At 38.5% G+C, this 16,924-nt stretch overlaps 1 protein-coding gene across 4 annotated transcripts in view; it reads right to left on the bottom strand.

Annotated features, from left to right (window-relative positions):
• Positions 1 to 16,924, bottom strand: part of BRAF (B-Raf proto-oncogene, serine/threonine kinase) — a 142,278-nt gene that overhangs the window by 85,659 nt on the left and 39,695 nt on the right. For all 4 annotated transcript variants that reach the window (XM_060196706.1, XM_016192119.2, XM_060196704.1 and 1 more), the window contains exons 2-3: positions 7,702 to 7,803; positions 1,969 to 2,232 (exon numbers count right to left, since the gene is read on the bottom strand). In XM_060196706.1, the coding sequence (XP_060052689.1) occupies positions 1,969 to 2,232; positions 7,702 to 7,803 (366 nt within the window). The remainder of the gene's footprint in view (positions 1 to 1,968; positions 2,233 to 7,701; positions 7,804 to 16,924) is intronic.

A 16,924-nucleotide genomic window follows, 5' to 3' on the forward strand; every position in this document is an offset into this window, starting at 1 on the left:
TTTTTCACACGCCATGATATAGTCTAGTCTTGTTTTATTTCCATATTCTGAATCTGTCAGATTATTTCCTCAAGGTACTTAACTTGTCCATCACCTGTGTTTCTTGTGGCACAGAAGGTCCAAAACCCTAATGTTCAACAAAATTATTCTTAGCAAAGATAACTTTATGGGATGACAATGATCATTCACTGATTTTAAAAAATTAGGATCCCTTGAAAGTTCTATTTAGTTTCTTTTTAGGAGTTTAATTATGCTGTCCTTTGGGGTTTCTAAATCTTTGATGGAAGGCTGTTTCCTTGTGTTTTTTACAACTTGGGATTGTAAGCTTTTCAGTGATGTATTAGCTTTGTTGAGACCAAGAAAGGACTTAACATTTACTTCTTCCCAGTGCCTGCCCGAGTGTTTTATTACCAAACCGGGGTCAGTTGTTAATTTTGTAGGTTAGGGTTTCTAAACAATACAGACAGTAGAAATATGAACAACATGCTATCATGAGAACATGTCTATAGTTAAGAATTCAAAGGAAAACTATGACTTAATTTAAACCCTGACAAGAAGAGTTGCTTATAAAATCGGCTGAATAGTTTTCTTTTTATTCACCCCTTTGCTGAAGGTAAAGGCTCATATTTTTCACTTCACTGTGTATAATGCTTTATTTAAGGCTCTGAGTTCTTACTACCTTTGTGATATTGGTAGAAGGCCTAGTCTTTATCCCCTCACACTGCCACTAAAAAGCTTTTGTTGCTAGGTGGAAACTGGCCTATAAGAAGGTTACTACAGCACAGGCCAGTGTTAACTGAGAGAAAAATTAGAAACAACTTTGACTTCAGTTCAGTTTGGAAATGAGATTTCTTTATTAGTATCAGAAGCAACCATATAATTACTGCAAAGCAAAGATTTCTATAGGCACATTTTAAGTCCATCAAAAGTACTTGCAATACTTGGTGAATTACAGACCATCCAAAATAATTCCCAGATCTCTCTGCTGTAAGTGTTACTTACAAGATACTCTGTTCCAGCGGCTACACTAAAGGCCATCAATCAGGTATGTAAACACGAAGAAAAATATCAAGACACCAAAAATTCAATATTAGATAATAAATCAAAATAGAGATTTCTCAAAAGTTAAAAAAAAAAAAAATTTTACTTACCATATACCAGGCAGCAAACAGACTCAAATCTTGAAATTCATTTTTTTAAATCTTTTTTTATTTATTTATTTTCCCTTTTGTTGCCCTTGTTGTTTTTTATTGTTGCTGTTATTGATGTCATCATTGTTAGATAGGACAAAGAGAAATGGAGAGAGGAGGGGAAGACAGAGAGGGGGAGAGAAAGACAGACACCTGCAGACCTACTTCACCGCCTGTGAAGTGACTTCCCTGCAGGTGGGGAACTGGGGGCTCGAACCAGGATCGATATGCCAGTCCTTGCGCTTTACACCATGTGCGCTTAACCTGCTGCACTACCACCCGACTCCTCTTGAAATTCATTAAAAAAAAAAAAAAAAAGATTTATTTATATTTGTTTTTACTTGGTTTTACAAGACAGCTACTACCTCAGGGCTACAACAGTACATCTCTCCAAAATGTTTATTTTTATGACAGATACGCAATGAAAGACCAGAGCACTTGCTCACCTCTAGTATATGGTAGGGCGGGGGGCTGGACCTGGGGTCTCTGAGGGTTCAGGCATGCAAGTCCTGTGCTCTGTCTTCCTGGCCTAAATCTTACAATTCTGACTATTTGAATGTAGTTCACATTTGGGAGACAGGTTTTAAATGTCAAGCAACTGGTTCCAGTTAAGGAACACAGACTCTGGTATCAAATAATTACGTCTTTTCTGATTCAAACAGATGCTTCCATTTGCATGAACACTGAGTAAGAAGTAGTGATATATTTCAATTTCAACAACTGGTCTTTTCTGAAAAATCTTAGAAAGAAGCAAGGAGTATATTAAAAGCTGACTCACCACTGTCCTTTGTTTGTTGGGCAGGAAGACTCTAACAATAGGTTTTTGTGGTGACTTGGGGTTGCTCCGTGACACATCTGTGGGATTTTGAAAAACTGAAAGAGATGAAGGTAGCACTGAAAGGCTAGAAGAGGAAGAAGATGTAACGGTGTCCGTTGATGCAGAGCTAGAAACAGAAAAATCAGTTCCATTCCCCAGGGATTCCAATAACTGCTGTTCTCTTTGTTGGAGGGCATCTAGTTTGCTGGTGTATTCTTCATATGCCTATAAAATAAAATAGACTTACATTGAATCTGAACTTTTTTCCTTGACAGCAATAAAAGGAAATAAGAAACCTAAGTCTTTGATTATAATCTCTTCCTGCTTTAACTAAAAGACACTATATTATTATATTGAGAAACTAACATATATTAAGTATTTATGGAAAGTCTAGAGATCACATATGTACACATACATGCATATACACAATATGTTATGTGTATATATGATGTCTAGTGTTGTTTTCGCCGGGCTGGCTTCACGGGCGGGTAACAGACGACCAGGAACTCATGGCTGGGTTGTAGGCAGTATCTCTTTATTCATGCAGGACGCAGCACAATCTAAGACGAGCTAAGCTAAACTCAAGGTAAAGTACTCTAAAACTCACAATGCTGTCTTTATATATACTTGCCAAGTAGGGTGGAAACAGGATGTGACATAGAGAGGGTGGAGAGAAAAGTGACTGGTGAAAATCAGAGTGTGACAAAGAAGGGGCAGAGCAGGCGAGAATCCTATCACTGAACCACGGTGCCCTGGAGGGAGGGTGGAACTTGTTAACAGTGGTTATGTAAATAGAATAGTGTTAAGCAGGGGGGATTTAAACCAAATGAAACAGAAGGGGTCTCATGCATACCAACAATATCCATTCATATATACATAAACACAAGGCAGTGGTAGAATATACCAACAGTCTAGAATATTTACATATATCAATTTTAAATCCTTCTGCAACTTTTTGATCAATCTCAATTTACCTTCCAGTCTGAGATAGAATACTATATGCTACATCAAGGACACCATTTTTTTTCCCCCAGGAAATTCGCAGGCAGAAAAAACAATCTGCCTATGCAGTGATACCAGAAACACTTTTCCTAACACAAGTTTTACTTTCCAAGTAAAACTTGGACTGGATTTGGTGTATTGCACCAAAGTAAATGACTCTGGGGCGGGGGTGAGGAGCGTTGCGGAAGGGGATGGGGGAGGATTAGTGTTATGCAGGAAACTCAGAAATGTTACACATGTACCAACTGCTGTATTTTATTGGTAACTGTAAACCTTTAATCCTCCCAATAAATTAAAAAAGAAACAAGCATTTTTCCTTCAAACTGGGCTCTATCATATTAGGCCCCCAAAACGTGGGGGTTGGAGGCAGGGAGGTGACTCAGCAGTAAAGCAAATGCTTGATTGAATTAGGTCCTGGACTCAATCCCAAGAACTACCTAATTCCACAAATTACAGTGTGGTGGTCTGTCTGATACACAAAAAAGGCAGTCAACAAATAACTGTTGGATGAGTGAATGGGAGAATCTTGGGAAATAACTTTTCAGGGCAAACTTATTTTTTCTCTCTTTGCATGATGGTAGGGAAAACAAATAACCTAAGCTTGACAAGACAAATTTGAAACTCTCAAATTTGCTAGATGCTAGAGCTCATTTCACTGTGGTTTTCATCAGTGGAATCAGCAGAATATTACTATCTATCTATAAACAGAAAATCTAGAATTTAAAGACTAGTTTAAAGTAAATTAGTACAAAGTGGTGAAAAAAAAAACAAAACCTAGAGAATTTCTGATGGTGATATAACCGACCTACAAGTTAAATCACCTTGAGACAAAGAAGAGATGCAGGGAGACGTAAAGATGTGTCATCCTACGGAAACCTCAATGCTTCAACTGTTGATGTTGAGTGAAACAGCAGCACAAGTTCTACCAGCCAGTGCACAAAGTAATCGAAGGTAGACTGTAAACACTGAAATTTATTATTTTTTAAAGACTCTCTGAAAGGAGAAATGGAAATAGTGAAGTCTAAGGGTATATGTGACCCTACTTGGGTCAGTGAGATGGGAAAGAAATGCAGGAGGTTTTGAGGAAAGTTTTTTCTCCCTGAAAGAAAAGGATAAACCTCTGTTATTGTGGATTCCTGAGGTCCTGTGTGAGACCACAATCCTCTAATGACCTGAAATTTAGACGCAGCTCCACCCAAAGCTGACAGTTATGACCCATGTTAGAACAATTTACCATTAGGCTTCTTGTTATGGGAAGGGAAAAAAATCAAATCCTTTATGTGTCTGGGCAACTTGCTGCTGTATATTTCTGTTTATTACAGCTAAAGTATTTGTGATTTTTTTCACACTAATATTTTCCATTTATGCTTTTTGGAAGATTCCTTCAACTTTATAATATGTGTTTGCCTGTTTAGTAATATGCAGACAGACACACATTTTCTACTATACTCTTTTAATTTTCAGGGTTTTCCTGTTCTCTATTACTTTTACGCCTTTAGGAGAGCTATGAAACATAAACATATTATTGTCCTCTCTCTGTCATCTCTAGGACTTCATTGCTTCAGGCTGTCTTTTCAGATAGACAGAGAGGTTAAAAAAAAAAAAAAAACAGGGGGGAGGGAACTATAGGAACAAAGTTCCCTCCAGTACAGTGGAGGCCAGGCTTGAACTTGGGGGATGCACACAGCAAAGCAGCACACTACCCAAGTGAGCTATTTTTGCTGGCCCTCATTTAACTTCTCTTGTTTCTGATATCAATTAGCATTTTTAAATTTCCTTCTGTTCTCTGCACTATCGTCAACCCAAAGCAATAAAGTGAAAGACATGAAAACTAGTGGCACACCCACATTTATTTTTTATTTTATTTGTTTTTTCCAGAGCTCTGCTCACTTATGACTTATGGTGGTGCAGGAGATTGAACCTGGGATTTTGAAGCCTCAGGCATGAGAGTCTCTTTGCATAACCATTATGCTATCTACCCCTGCCCCTAATAACAATTATTCAGTTCCAAGTGATAAAAACAATCAAGCACTGGCTGATATCCATAGAAAGATGAATGATTTAAATAAAGTGCAATTATTTACACTGAACTGTTATTCAATCTTAAATTGCAAGGAGATGCTACAGTACAGATGAACTTTGAATACATCAGGCCAAGTGAAACAAGTCAATTATAAAAGGACAAAAACCATGTAATTTCACTGTGTGAGGTTCCTAGAGCAATCAAATTCATAGACACAGAAAGGAAAATGGTGGGTCCAGTGGATGACTGATAGCCTTGGCTATCCTCTGGAGGACCTGCAAATATAAGAAAGACCCCTAGGTCTTTCTCCTGGACTTGGTTGACTTTCCCTAGTCAGGGAGGACTACTGTCATCTCCACCCAGGATGTTTCACAGCTTATCAAATGGTCATAAATCCAATGTTTTAATTCAGTTACATGCTTATTTGTAACATCTCTCCACACATTTTTCTGATTACAAGTTGCCTGAAAGCAGAAATGTTTGCCTTTTTAAAAGTTGCTATATCTGGGGGCTGGGTGGTGGCACACCTAGTTGAGAATACATGTTACAGTGCACAAGGAGCCAGGTTCGAGCCCCTGGTCCCCACCTGCAGGGGGAAAGCTTCACGAGTGGTAAATCAGGGCTGCAGGTGTTTCTCTGCCTATCTCCCCCTCATCTTTCGATTTCTGGCTATCTCTATCCAACAAAGCTAATAAAAAAAAAAATTTTAAGTTGCTGTATCTCTGGAACTTTGAAAAATATAAGTGTTAGCAGACATTCAATTAACAATTTTTGAACCAAAGGTGTATAAAGTACTTTGTCTGTATCTGTTACTTCCTAGTTATAAACTCAGTTAATCTCTAATTACCACATGTGTGCGTTTATTTCCATGTTATAAATGAGGTGAGGTTAGGCAACTTATCTGCAGAAACTAAGGCACAACTAGGATTCAACATAGGGTATGCTGACTCCACTGTTCCTCATAACCACTATACAATACTAAACTACTTCTACAGAGAAGTGTAGTGTCAGTCCTAATGAATAAGAGAATTAAGAGTCTACATACGAACTATATAACTTTAAGCGTATGTATTATATATTGCCCCAGTTGAATGTAATTCAAATAATGAAGAGCATGTGGAGGGGCAGCGAATCCTTCACATAGTGCATAAGACTGCTGATTCAGGGAGTCGGGCTGTAGCACAGTGGGTTAAGCACAGGTGGCGCAAAGCACAAGGACTGGCATAAGGATCCCGGTTCGAGCCCCGGCTCCCCACCTGCAGGGGAGTCGCTTCACAGGCGGTGAAGCAGGTCTGCAGGTGTCTATCTTTCTCTCCTCCTCTCTGTCTTCCCCTTCTCTCTCCATTTCTCTCTGTCCTATCCAACAACGACAACAATAATAACTACAACAATAAAACAACAAGGGCAACAAAGGGAATAAATAAAATAAATATTAAAATAAATAAATAAATAAAATTAAAAAAAAAAAAAGACTGCTGATTCAGTTGTCTAATTCTGACTAGCAAAGAATATTATTTTTACCAGAACCATTTGTCTCTTTCTGGTTCTTTGACCTCCCCAGATATACCAGTAAAATAGACAGCATAGAAAGAAGGCAGTCTACTAACCAGCATTCAGCAGTAACAGTTGTAGCAGTAGCAATGATATCATCTAGCAATGTGCTCAGGATTAACCATACCCATAGGAATAGTTCAATAGTACTTTAGGCACGCAAACATCCTTTCTCACAGAGTACTGAAACCTATTTGCCCTTGAAGAAGTAATTCTAGTACGAAATTAGAAACCTGGTTCAGGGGTCAGTTTGATCTATGCCTAAAAGTCTCTGGCACTTGAAGGCAAAATGGTAGCCTGATCATTTGTAATGTAGGGTTAGCTCTCTACATGACTAGCTATGGTAGCTGGAGAAAGCTTTCAGAGAAGCAGGAAGTACAGTGCAGTGCAGTGGTAAGCAGTGTGGGCTGTGGAGCCTGGCTGCCTAGATTCCAATTTAGCTGGCTTGCCACAGAGCCTGAGTGACTCACATAAAAAAAAGAATGCCAAGAAAGCCTATCTATAATTAAGTGCTAACTACTACTTCATAAGATTGAGAACAATGACTATAAATTTACAATGATGCTAAAGCCTTAATATGCAAGTCTCAAGGCACTACTGGACAGCAATTCTGAACTACTTAAACACTGTAAATTTTACCTATCAGGAAGCAAAATACCAATTTAGATAGGCTGGTGTGTGTGTTGGGGGGGGAGACATTTTATGAAATTCTCCCCATTTTCTAATAAGGCAACTAGTTTGCTGACCTCCACAACAATTGCTCCCACCAATTTTTAGGTATTTTTTTTTTAACCAGACTGATTTTTTTTCCAAATTTATATATAATTTGTCCTTTAGTCTAGGTATTTTCCAACTTTCAGAAGTATTTTAACATGTGAAATAAGAATAAGAGCAGGCAGCCTAGGAGGTGGAACACTGGATAAAATATTGAACTCTCTCAAGCATGAGATCTCTTTCTCTTGCCTATTAATAATCATTTTTTTAAATAGTAAAGGCAAAGTAATTTTCTCCATGACTAGTTATAATCCTACCAAGATAATCAGCATTATCAGTACACATCTTCTTAAGGTTTTTTTTTAAATTTTTTTTAAAATTACTACAGATATCCAAAAGCTTACCTCCAGGTAGATGGATGGTGGGTTATGCTCCCCGCCAAATTTGTCCAACAGGGCCTCTATATGTTCCTGTGTCAACTTAATCATCTGTTTGATATTCCACACCTAAAAAAATATTTTAAAATAAGTTTAGTAAAAATAACATATAATGAACTACAAATATTTGATATTTCTATTAGAATAGTATTATAACTGCCAGTGTTACTTAAAAATTTTAAGCTCGCAATCAGGCAAGAGCCAGAAATCAAAAGGATAGATTGAAAGTAAAAAAATAAATAAATAAAAAATTACGGTTCGAGCCCCCAGCTCCCCACCTGCAGGGAGGTCAATTCACAAGTGGTGACGCAGGTCTGCAGGTGTCTATCTTTCTCACCTCCTTTCTGTCTTCCCCAACTCTCTCAATTTCTCTCTGTCCTATCCAACAGCAACAATGGCTAAAACAACAATAACAATAATAACCACAAAGGCAACAAAATGGGAAAAATAGCCTCCAGGAGCAGTGGATTCTCAGTGCTGGCACTGAGCCCCAGTGATAACCCTGGAGGCAAAAAATAAAATAAAATAAAATAACTCAGAGACTCTGAGATCACTTAGTGCGTTGAGTGTTTCTCCTGTCATTGGACACCTTAAGTATTTTCCTATACCAGTAACACAACATATTCCCAATTATACAAGGCTTGAATAACACCTAAGTATTCAGAATCGAAGATGAAAATGTTTGCCTTCTCCACATCCCTGAGCTCCCTACCAAAAGGGTCACGCACAGACACCCTTCCTTCCACTTCTCCTTTCCACTCAAGTAGGAAACACAAATATATGCATATAAAACACACTATGTAAAAATGCTCTAACACCTGATCTTTCAGACTTGCCTGAGAATCCTTTCTATGTCAATACATCTTTTTCTTCTGAAAGACTGCACAAGTATCCTTTTCACTGGTTACATCAAGCATACATATATTCATTTCATAGTACTGGTAGACCACTGCTTCTTTCTGTGGTCTTCCAATGTCAGTGGTACTAGAATTTAGGTGGACAAAGGTCATTTTAGGAGAATCAACTTTCAGATTCTCAGTATCTATCTGTAGCTTTTTCAATGGTATGTGTGGGAGGCGGTCCTAGGTTGGCGTAGGACCTTTTTTATTGACTTCTCTTTTTTGTTTGATGTGTAGAATAACCTTTATTCTAGACTATAATTCTTATTCCCCTACCAAAATGCACTTTTCCTCCTTTTTCCACTTTATGTCTCTTTTGTCACATAAAGTCTAGCTACTCAAAGTGTGGAGCTTAGACCAGAAACACCATTCCAGGAGTTTGTTACAGTAAATTTGAGGCCCCATGTTAGAGCTACTGAACTTTAGCAAAATGACTCATAATAAAATGAGGAGCAATAATAAAAGCATCATATTTTATCTGCAGTCAGAATGCAATATATTTTCCTTTATGACTAAGTTCTCATATTCCCTTAAAAGTATTAGAGCTCTCCTTTTCTGTATCTATACTTACACCCCATGTATTATTTTTAAAATATTTATATTTATTTTTCCCCTTTTGTTGCCCTTGTTGTTTTCTATTGTTGTAGTTATTATTGTTGTTGTCATTGTTAGATAGGACAGAGAGAAATGGAGAAAGGAGGGGAAGACGGAGGGGGAGAGAAAGAGAGACACCTGCAGACCTGCTTCACTGCCTGTGGACTCCCTAGCAGGTGGGGAGCAGGAGGCTTGAACAGGGATCCTTATGCCAGTCCTTGTGCTTTGCGGCACATGCGCTTAACCCGTTGCGCTACGCTACCGCCAACTCCCCCATGTATTCTTATATGCTAAGTAGGAAGGCCAAAATTTTATATTCAATTTGAGTCTTCTTAACTCCAGATTCTTTGTTCAACTGCCTACTGAATTTCTGATAAGGAAATTAATGAACATCTCAAACTTGCATATTCTAAGATCAACTTTTGATCACTCCTATTTTTTTCAACATTCTTCATTTCAGAAAATGACAAGCCCCATACTATATATATTGCTGAAGCTGAAAATTTTAGTGTCACTGATTTTTCTCTACCCAATATCTATCAGCAAATCAAAATACATGTAGAATCAGATAATTATCGGGGGCCAGGCAGTAGCACAGCGGGTTAAGTGCACATGGTGTGAAGTGCAAGGACTGGCTTAAGGATCCTGGTTCCAGCCCCTGGCTTCCCACCTGCGGGGGGAAGGGGGTTGATTCTCGAGCAGTGAAGCAGGTCTGCAGGTGTCTTTCTCTCCCCCTGTTTTCCCCATTTCTCTCAATTTCTCTCTATCCTATCCAACAACGACGACAGCAACAACAATAATAACAACGATAAACAACAAGGGCAACAAAAGGGAAAACATAGCCTCCAGGATTTGTAGTGCAGGTACCAAGCCTCAGCAATAACCCTGGAGGCAAAAAATGATAATAATCAGATAATTATCACCTTATAATTGCCACTCTGTTCTAACCCACCAAAAGTTACTTCAGTATATTCTAAATCTGAAGTGTTCTTTCCGATTTCACTCACAGAAAAAGATACAGTAGCAGGAATACACTTGTAGAAGAATTACTTTAGTGTATTCCTATGGTAGAGCACACACTACCATGCTCAAAGGCCAGGTCTGAACCCACCACAGGGGAGCACCCTTCAAAGGGGAAACTTCATTAGCATTAGAGGGATGCTGTGATATCTCCTTCTCTCTCTACCTCTCATCTTCTCTCTGACAAAAAGAGAAGAGGATTCCCCGGCAACAGTGGAACTGCACTTTCCACCTTACATCGATCTCGCTCATTTGTTTTCTAAAGGCATGTCTTCCACACGCCACAGAGGAATAAAGTCTAGGATAGGAGTTGAGGGCTTTTTGTCTTGTTATCTGATGTATCCACAAACTAGTAAATAGCACGCACGCATGCGCACGCACATGCACACGCACACGCACACGCACACACACACACACACCTATTTGCTCGGGGGAAAATGTTTTCTTCAGTTCATTCCTCTGTGAATGAGTTCATTAACCACTGAGGCAGACCTGATTTATTAAGAGAAACTGATACCCTGAAATTGATCGTGTCTTCAAGTCTATTAGCTACTTTTGAGTTCAGAAACTCATCTAATTCATTTTTTGTCCTTTTGCCACTTATCCTGGTATCTTAGTCATAAAGAAATTCAGTTAATGTTGGAGATAAGAGCTGAGCTGCTTTTATAATAAGTAGGTGGGGAGACTAACAAGTTCAGATTCCTTCTTGTCCTGCAATCTAGGACTCTATTCCCTACAACTTTGATTTTTTTTTTTTTAGAAGTGAGATAAAATTCATGTCCAGTAGGGTAAACAATCAGCCTCCAAGGGATAGGGGTGAGGGGAGGGGGGGAAGATTAGAGAGGGATAATAATTGGGGGGGGGGGGGGATGAGGAAACCAAGCTGATTAGACTGAAATTTTCTTGTTGAGAAGAAAATTGTTAAGCTTGGCATAGCAGTGTCAGACCAAAAATGTCTGGAAGTCAGGTTTCTTATCTCTACAAAGTAAAGTAATTTAATACCCAAAGTATGAAGAAATATCACTGAGACCTAGTTGGAATTAAAGGAAAATAGTCTATGTAAGAAGATTATTTTCTTTTAAAGATTTATTTATTTTATTTTACTAGGGGTAGGAGCATAGAGATACCAGAGCATTGCTCAACTCTGGCTTATTGTGGTGCCAGGGACTTAATCTGGGGCCTCGGACATCAAAGTCTGGTGTGCAATGAATTATCTGGGAGAGAAAAATTCTTTCAAAATTTCCCCAGAACTCTGATGATTCTTTGATTTCTACAAAACAGAGATTTAACCAAAATTAGAATAAGATGTTATAGAGACAACAAAGAATATATAAATCTGACCTTAAAAGACCTTCTTGAAAAAATAAGAAATTTTGTTAAAAATTAGAAAATTGGAAAACTTAAAGTACTAGAAGATTTCTACCTTGTTTTCATTCCTTCAGTAGCACCTAGCGATTAAAGCAAGGGCATCTTAGTAAACTGTTAATCAATTCCAGTGATCTGACAGTGAGAAAATTCCTCCCCCCAAAAGACTTGAGGGTTTTGTTTGTTTGTTTTAACACCATTGAAAATTCTAGTGATGTGGCTTCTCCCTCTCTCTCTGAAAAAATAATGAAAAATTTAGCCTATGAATCAAGGTCACAATGTACCTTGACCTATGAGAATGCTGTATACCAAAAATAAAAGAAACCACAAGTGCTGGTGAGGATATTGTGGGAAAGAAATATTTTTATATTATTAGTGAGAATATAAATTTGTCCAGCCCGTGTGGAAAAGTCTGAATATTCTTCAAGATATTAAAAAGTAGGCCATACAGCTAACATCTCCTCTCCTAGGTTTCTACCCAAAGAACACAAAAAGTTGTGCATGACTACATTCACAGTACTGTTATATGTAATAGCTAAGTCCTGGAAATAACCCTAGTGCCCAGCACAGATGAGAAGATAAGGAAGCTGTAGTATACACACATACAACAGAATACTACTCAGCAGGAAAGAAAGATGAAACCTTCTCATTTGCTACAATGTGGTTAAAATTGGTGGGGCTCATGCTAAGTGAAATAAGCCAGAAGGAAAAAGATGAATCCCAGATGATCTCACTCATAGGTAGGACTTAGGAGACAAATATGGGAAAACACACAGTGAAACTATAATAAAAAAGCAAACCATAGTAATAAATGAGCTGTAGTCTATTTCAGTACATGCAGAGGGGGAGGTGGAAGAGGAGTGAGAGAGAACTAGTGGAGGGAGATAACAACTTGGTGGTGGATGAAATGTGCTGAATCTATCTTGGGGAGATGTGAAACTATCCTTGTGACATAAAACATTGCCTCAATAAAGTGACTTAGTTGGGGGGAAAAAAAAACGTTAGTTCATGACCAGTGGAATCATGTCTGTGTGAGGCCCTGGTAAACACACACACACACACACACGCACGCACGCACGCACGCACACACACATTCCTTAAAAACATATACAAATGGAAGCTTCTACTGAGATAAATGTAGAAGATCCTTACACATAAAGGCAATTCCTAAAAAGGAAGCACAGGTCTGGGGAAGACAGTGCAGTGATAGTTCACAAGAGCTGTATATGCCAGCGCTAAGTATTACTGTTACTGCAATCAAATCAAAACAAAACAAAAATCTGAAGTATTGAAAGCATAATGGTTCCACACTGCATCTACCACCACAGTTCTGTGCCCTCCCCTCTTGCTCCCAAATTTTTTGTAAAAGGGGAGAGAGAGAGAGAGAGAGAGAGAGAGAGAAGGAAAGGAGGAAGGAAGGAAGGATGGACGGATGGACAGCCCAGGAGGCAGCACAATGGCTAGGGCATTGGGCTTATAATAAGCCTGAGGTCCCCAGTTCAATTCCTGGCATCACATGTATCAGAGAGATAGTCTCTTTCTCTCATTAATAAATAAATAAATAAATCTTAACAGATAAAGCATAAAGAAACCATAAAGACTTTTATAAACTGAAGACAGTTCTAAATTTCCAAAATAGTTCTCAAGCACAAAAATATACACAGAGTGTCTCAAAGGGTCATAATAAACTAAATTCATAACCATACAGTAGAAGTGAATGTTCATAAAATGTTCTTTAAGTCAGCCAGAGAATAGGACACGTGTACTTGTTAGCAATAAAATTAGAAGGTATGAAATAACTTTTAAGGGGTGAAAATAAAGTAGCTGATAACCTAGAAAGAGGGATCTGAACCCAGGGCTATATAAAAGAAAGAACTACATGAATAAGAGACCCAAGATGAGGTCTATATCCTAAATCTCAAGACCTATATACAAGCTACTTTATGACAAAAGGAGATTTTAAAAAATATTTTAAAATATTTGTTTATTTGTTCCCTTTTGTCGCCCTTCTTGATTTATTGTTGTAGTTACTGTTCTCGTTGAATAGGACAGAGAGAAAGGAAGAGAGGAGAAGACAGAGAGGGGGAGAGAAAGATAGACACCTGCAGACCCGCTTCACCACTTATGAAGCGACTCCCCTGCAGGTGGGGAGCCGGGGCTCAAACCGGGATCCTTACGCAGGTCCTTGCGCTTTGCGCCACCTGTGTTTAATCTGCTACGCTACCGCTGGACTCCCATGACAAAAGGAATTTTACAGGCAAAATTAAGTGTCTTGAGTTAAAAAAATTATCCTGGATTATTTGGGTGGGTCCTAAATGTAATCACAAACATCCCTATAAAATGACACTGGAGCAAAGCACAAGGACTAGTTCAAGGATCCTGGTTCGAGCCCCCGGCGCCCCACCTGCAGGAGGATCGCTTCACAAGCAGTGAAGCAGGTCTGCAGGTGTCAATCTTTCTCTCCCCCCCTCTCAATTTCTTTCTGACCTATCCAACAACAAGGGCAACAAAATGGGAAAAACGGCCTCCAGGAGCAGTGGGTTCATAGTGGAGTCACCAAACCCTAGCAATAACCCAGGAGGCAAAAAATAAACAAAATATAGTAAAACACACACACACAAAAATGGCATTGGAGGGAGATTTGAGTGCAGAGGGTAGGTGAGGCAATGTGAAGACCTACCAGAGGTTTGAAGATTCTACACTGCTGGCCTTGAACTTAAGGCCAAGAATGCAAGGAATGCAGCTCCAGAAGAAACTGCTCTGGAAAAACACAGCCATTTTGACAACAAAGATCTGGCCTAGTGAAACCCATTCTGAACTGCTAAGAGAATAAATTCACGGTGCTGTAAACCACCAAGCTTGTAGTACAATAATTTGATATGTGGCAGCACAGGAAACTGATAAACATGGCAGTAAACCCAAAAAAATCCTAATGAAATAATAAAAACAAAGGCTGTAACTAACGAAAGATGTGACTGGTACTAATGCACTCTAGAACCAATCTATGACTCAAAAGCAAGGACCTTAGAATAACTCAGGTCAGACAGATGTCAAAGCAACACAATGTGAAGGGATTCCTACTGGCCAAATTTGGGGGAGCTTCAGAAAAGAAAATAATAATATTATCAAATAATTTAATATGAATAGTATTCATATAATATATTATATAAAGGCATGCTTATCTTTTATATAACTATTTTTAATATTTATATACTATATAAATATAATATGTTGAGTATAATCACAACAGACTACCAACATTTAAAGAATCACTTTTTTTAAAATAGTCTTTTGCCATAGTTTTGCTTAGTACTTTTACAAAGTTGACCACTAATGAAAAAAAAAAAAAGAATTATGTATTTATTCTTTGAATGGAAAATTAGTTCCATATGGTATGGGAATATCTTCTTTCAAAATAATTTCAGCTAATATAAAATAATCACATGGGGCCAGGTGGTGGCATACCTGGTTGAGTGCATTATGTTACAATGTACTAGGACCAGGGTTTTGAGTCCCCAGTCCCCACGTGCAGGGGAATGTTTCATGAGTGGTGAAGAGGGTCTGTAAGTGTCTCTCTGTCTTTCTCCCTATTTCTCAATTTCTCACTGTCTCTATCCAATAATAATTAAATAAATATTTTTAAAAATCAAAATATGAGTCTGGGGAGACAGCATAATGGTTATGCAAAAGCCTTTCAAGCCTGAGGCTCTCAGGTCCCAGGTTCAATCCCCAGTACTGCCGTAAGCCAGAACTGAGCAGTATTCTGGTGGTAAAAATAAATAAATAAATAAATAAATAAATAAATAAATAAATAAATAAAAATATGGCATGAGGAGCATTCTATTAGACAATTACCTTCGCTTGAAAGTAAAAGTCATGGCAGCTGATATATCATAAAAAAAAAAAAATGGGACCTTCCAGAACAACTGTCTGGTTTAATCATTAATGTCATGGGGTGGATGATCACTTCAAGATTAACCACTAAAAGACAAAATAATTTAATGCAGGTACAAAGAATGGATGGATGGTAGTCCAAGAGGTGGCACAGTGGATAAAGTGTTGGGCACTCAAAGAGTTTGATCCCCTGCATCACATGTACCAGAATGATGCTCTGGTTCTCTTCCTGCCCTCTCTCTTTCTCACTCTCCTCCTGTCCCTTTCACTAATAAACAAAATCTAAAAAAAAAAAAAAAAAAAACAGAAAGAAAGAATAGATGGATGAAGTGAAGATCTCATTGATGATATATGGACAAAGACCTGAGGGCGTAAGGGAATTATTTATTGTTACATGGTGCTAGGGGTCAAACCCAGGGCTTCATACATGCAAGTCACACTTTTCACTACTGAGACACTTTCCTAACCCTAAAATGTACACTTTACATGGACAATTTGTAGGGTAAGTGATCTATATCTTGGGGGGGGGGAAATTATAGAATATGATTATTTTGATTTTTTTTTTTTTAAACGGAGCACATACTTAAAATGGGCCATAGTGGGAACAAGATTTTATGTCAAGAAACCAGATGGAAAATGACTGTCAAATGAGAGACAATGGTACCTTTTACCAGTGAAACCAGCATAGAAAGTAAGATGTGTCAGATACTGGATATATTGTAAAGGTGATGTCAACAGGATTTGCTACTGTACTGAACATAAATACGGTAGAAAGGGGATCATCTTTGACTACACAGTTTAAGCCCTGCAGAAGGAACACTTGGGAGTAGAGAGCAGGGCAAAACACATCACAAAAGAAAAAATCAAAACCACATGGCTATATCTACAGATGAAAAAGCTTTTGACAAGATTCAATACTCATTTATGGCAAGGATCTTAAGAAACTGGTAACTGAAGGAAAAATAACAGAGACCATATATGACAAGCCTGCAGCTAACATGATCCTTAACAGGAAGACTGAAAGTTTTTCCCCTAAAATCTGGAAGTAGACAAGAAATCTACTCTCACCACATTGTTCACAGTGCTGGAATCCTTGCCAGTGCACTGAGGCAACAAAGGGATATTGAGACATCTGGGTCAAACACTTCCTTCTAGAAAGGGAAAGTTAAGCTATCACTATTGACAAAACAATAAACATAGAAAAACCCAGGAGTCTAGGTGGTAGCGCAGTGGGTTAAGAGCACGTGGTGCAAAGCACAAGGACCAGCTTAAGCCCGGATCCCCACCTGCAGGGGGTCACTTCACGGGCAGTGAAGGGGGTCTGCAGGTGTCTTTCTCACCCCCCCCCCGTCTTCCCCTCCTCTTTCCATTTCACTATCCTATCCAACGATGACATCAATAACAACAACAATAAAAAA

This window comes from Erinaceus europaeus, chromosome 8 (genome assembly GCF_950295315.1).
Source record: "Erinaceus europaeus chromosome 8, mEriEur2.1, whole genome shotgun sequence".
Taxonomy (NCBI): Eukaryota; Metazoa; Chordata; class Mammalia; order Eulipotyphla; family Erinaceidae; genus Erinaceus; species Erinaceus europaeus.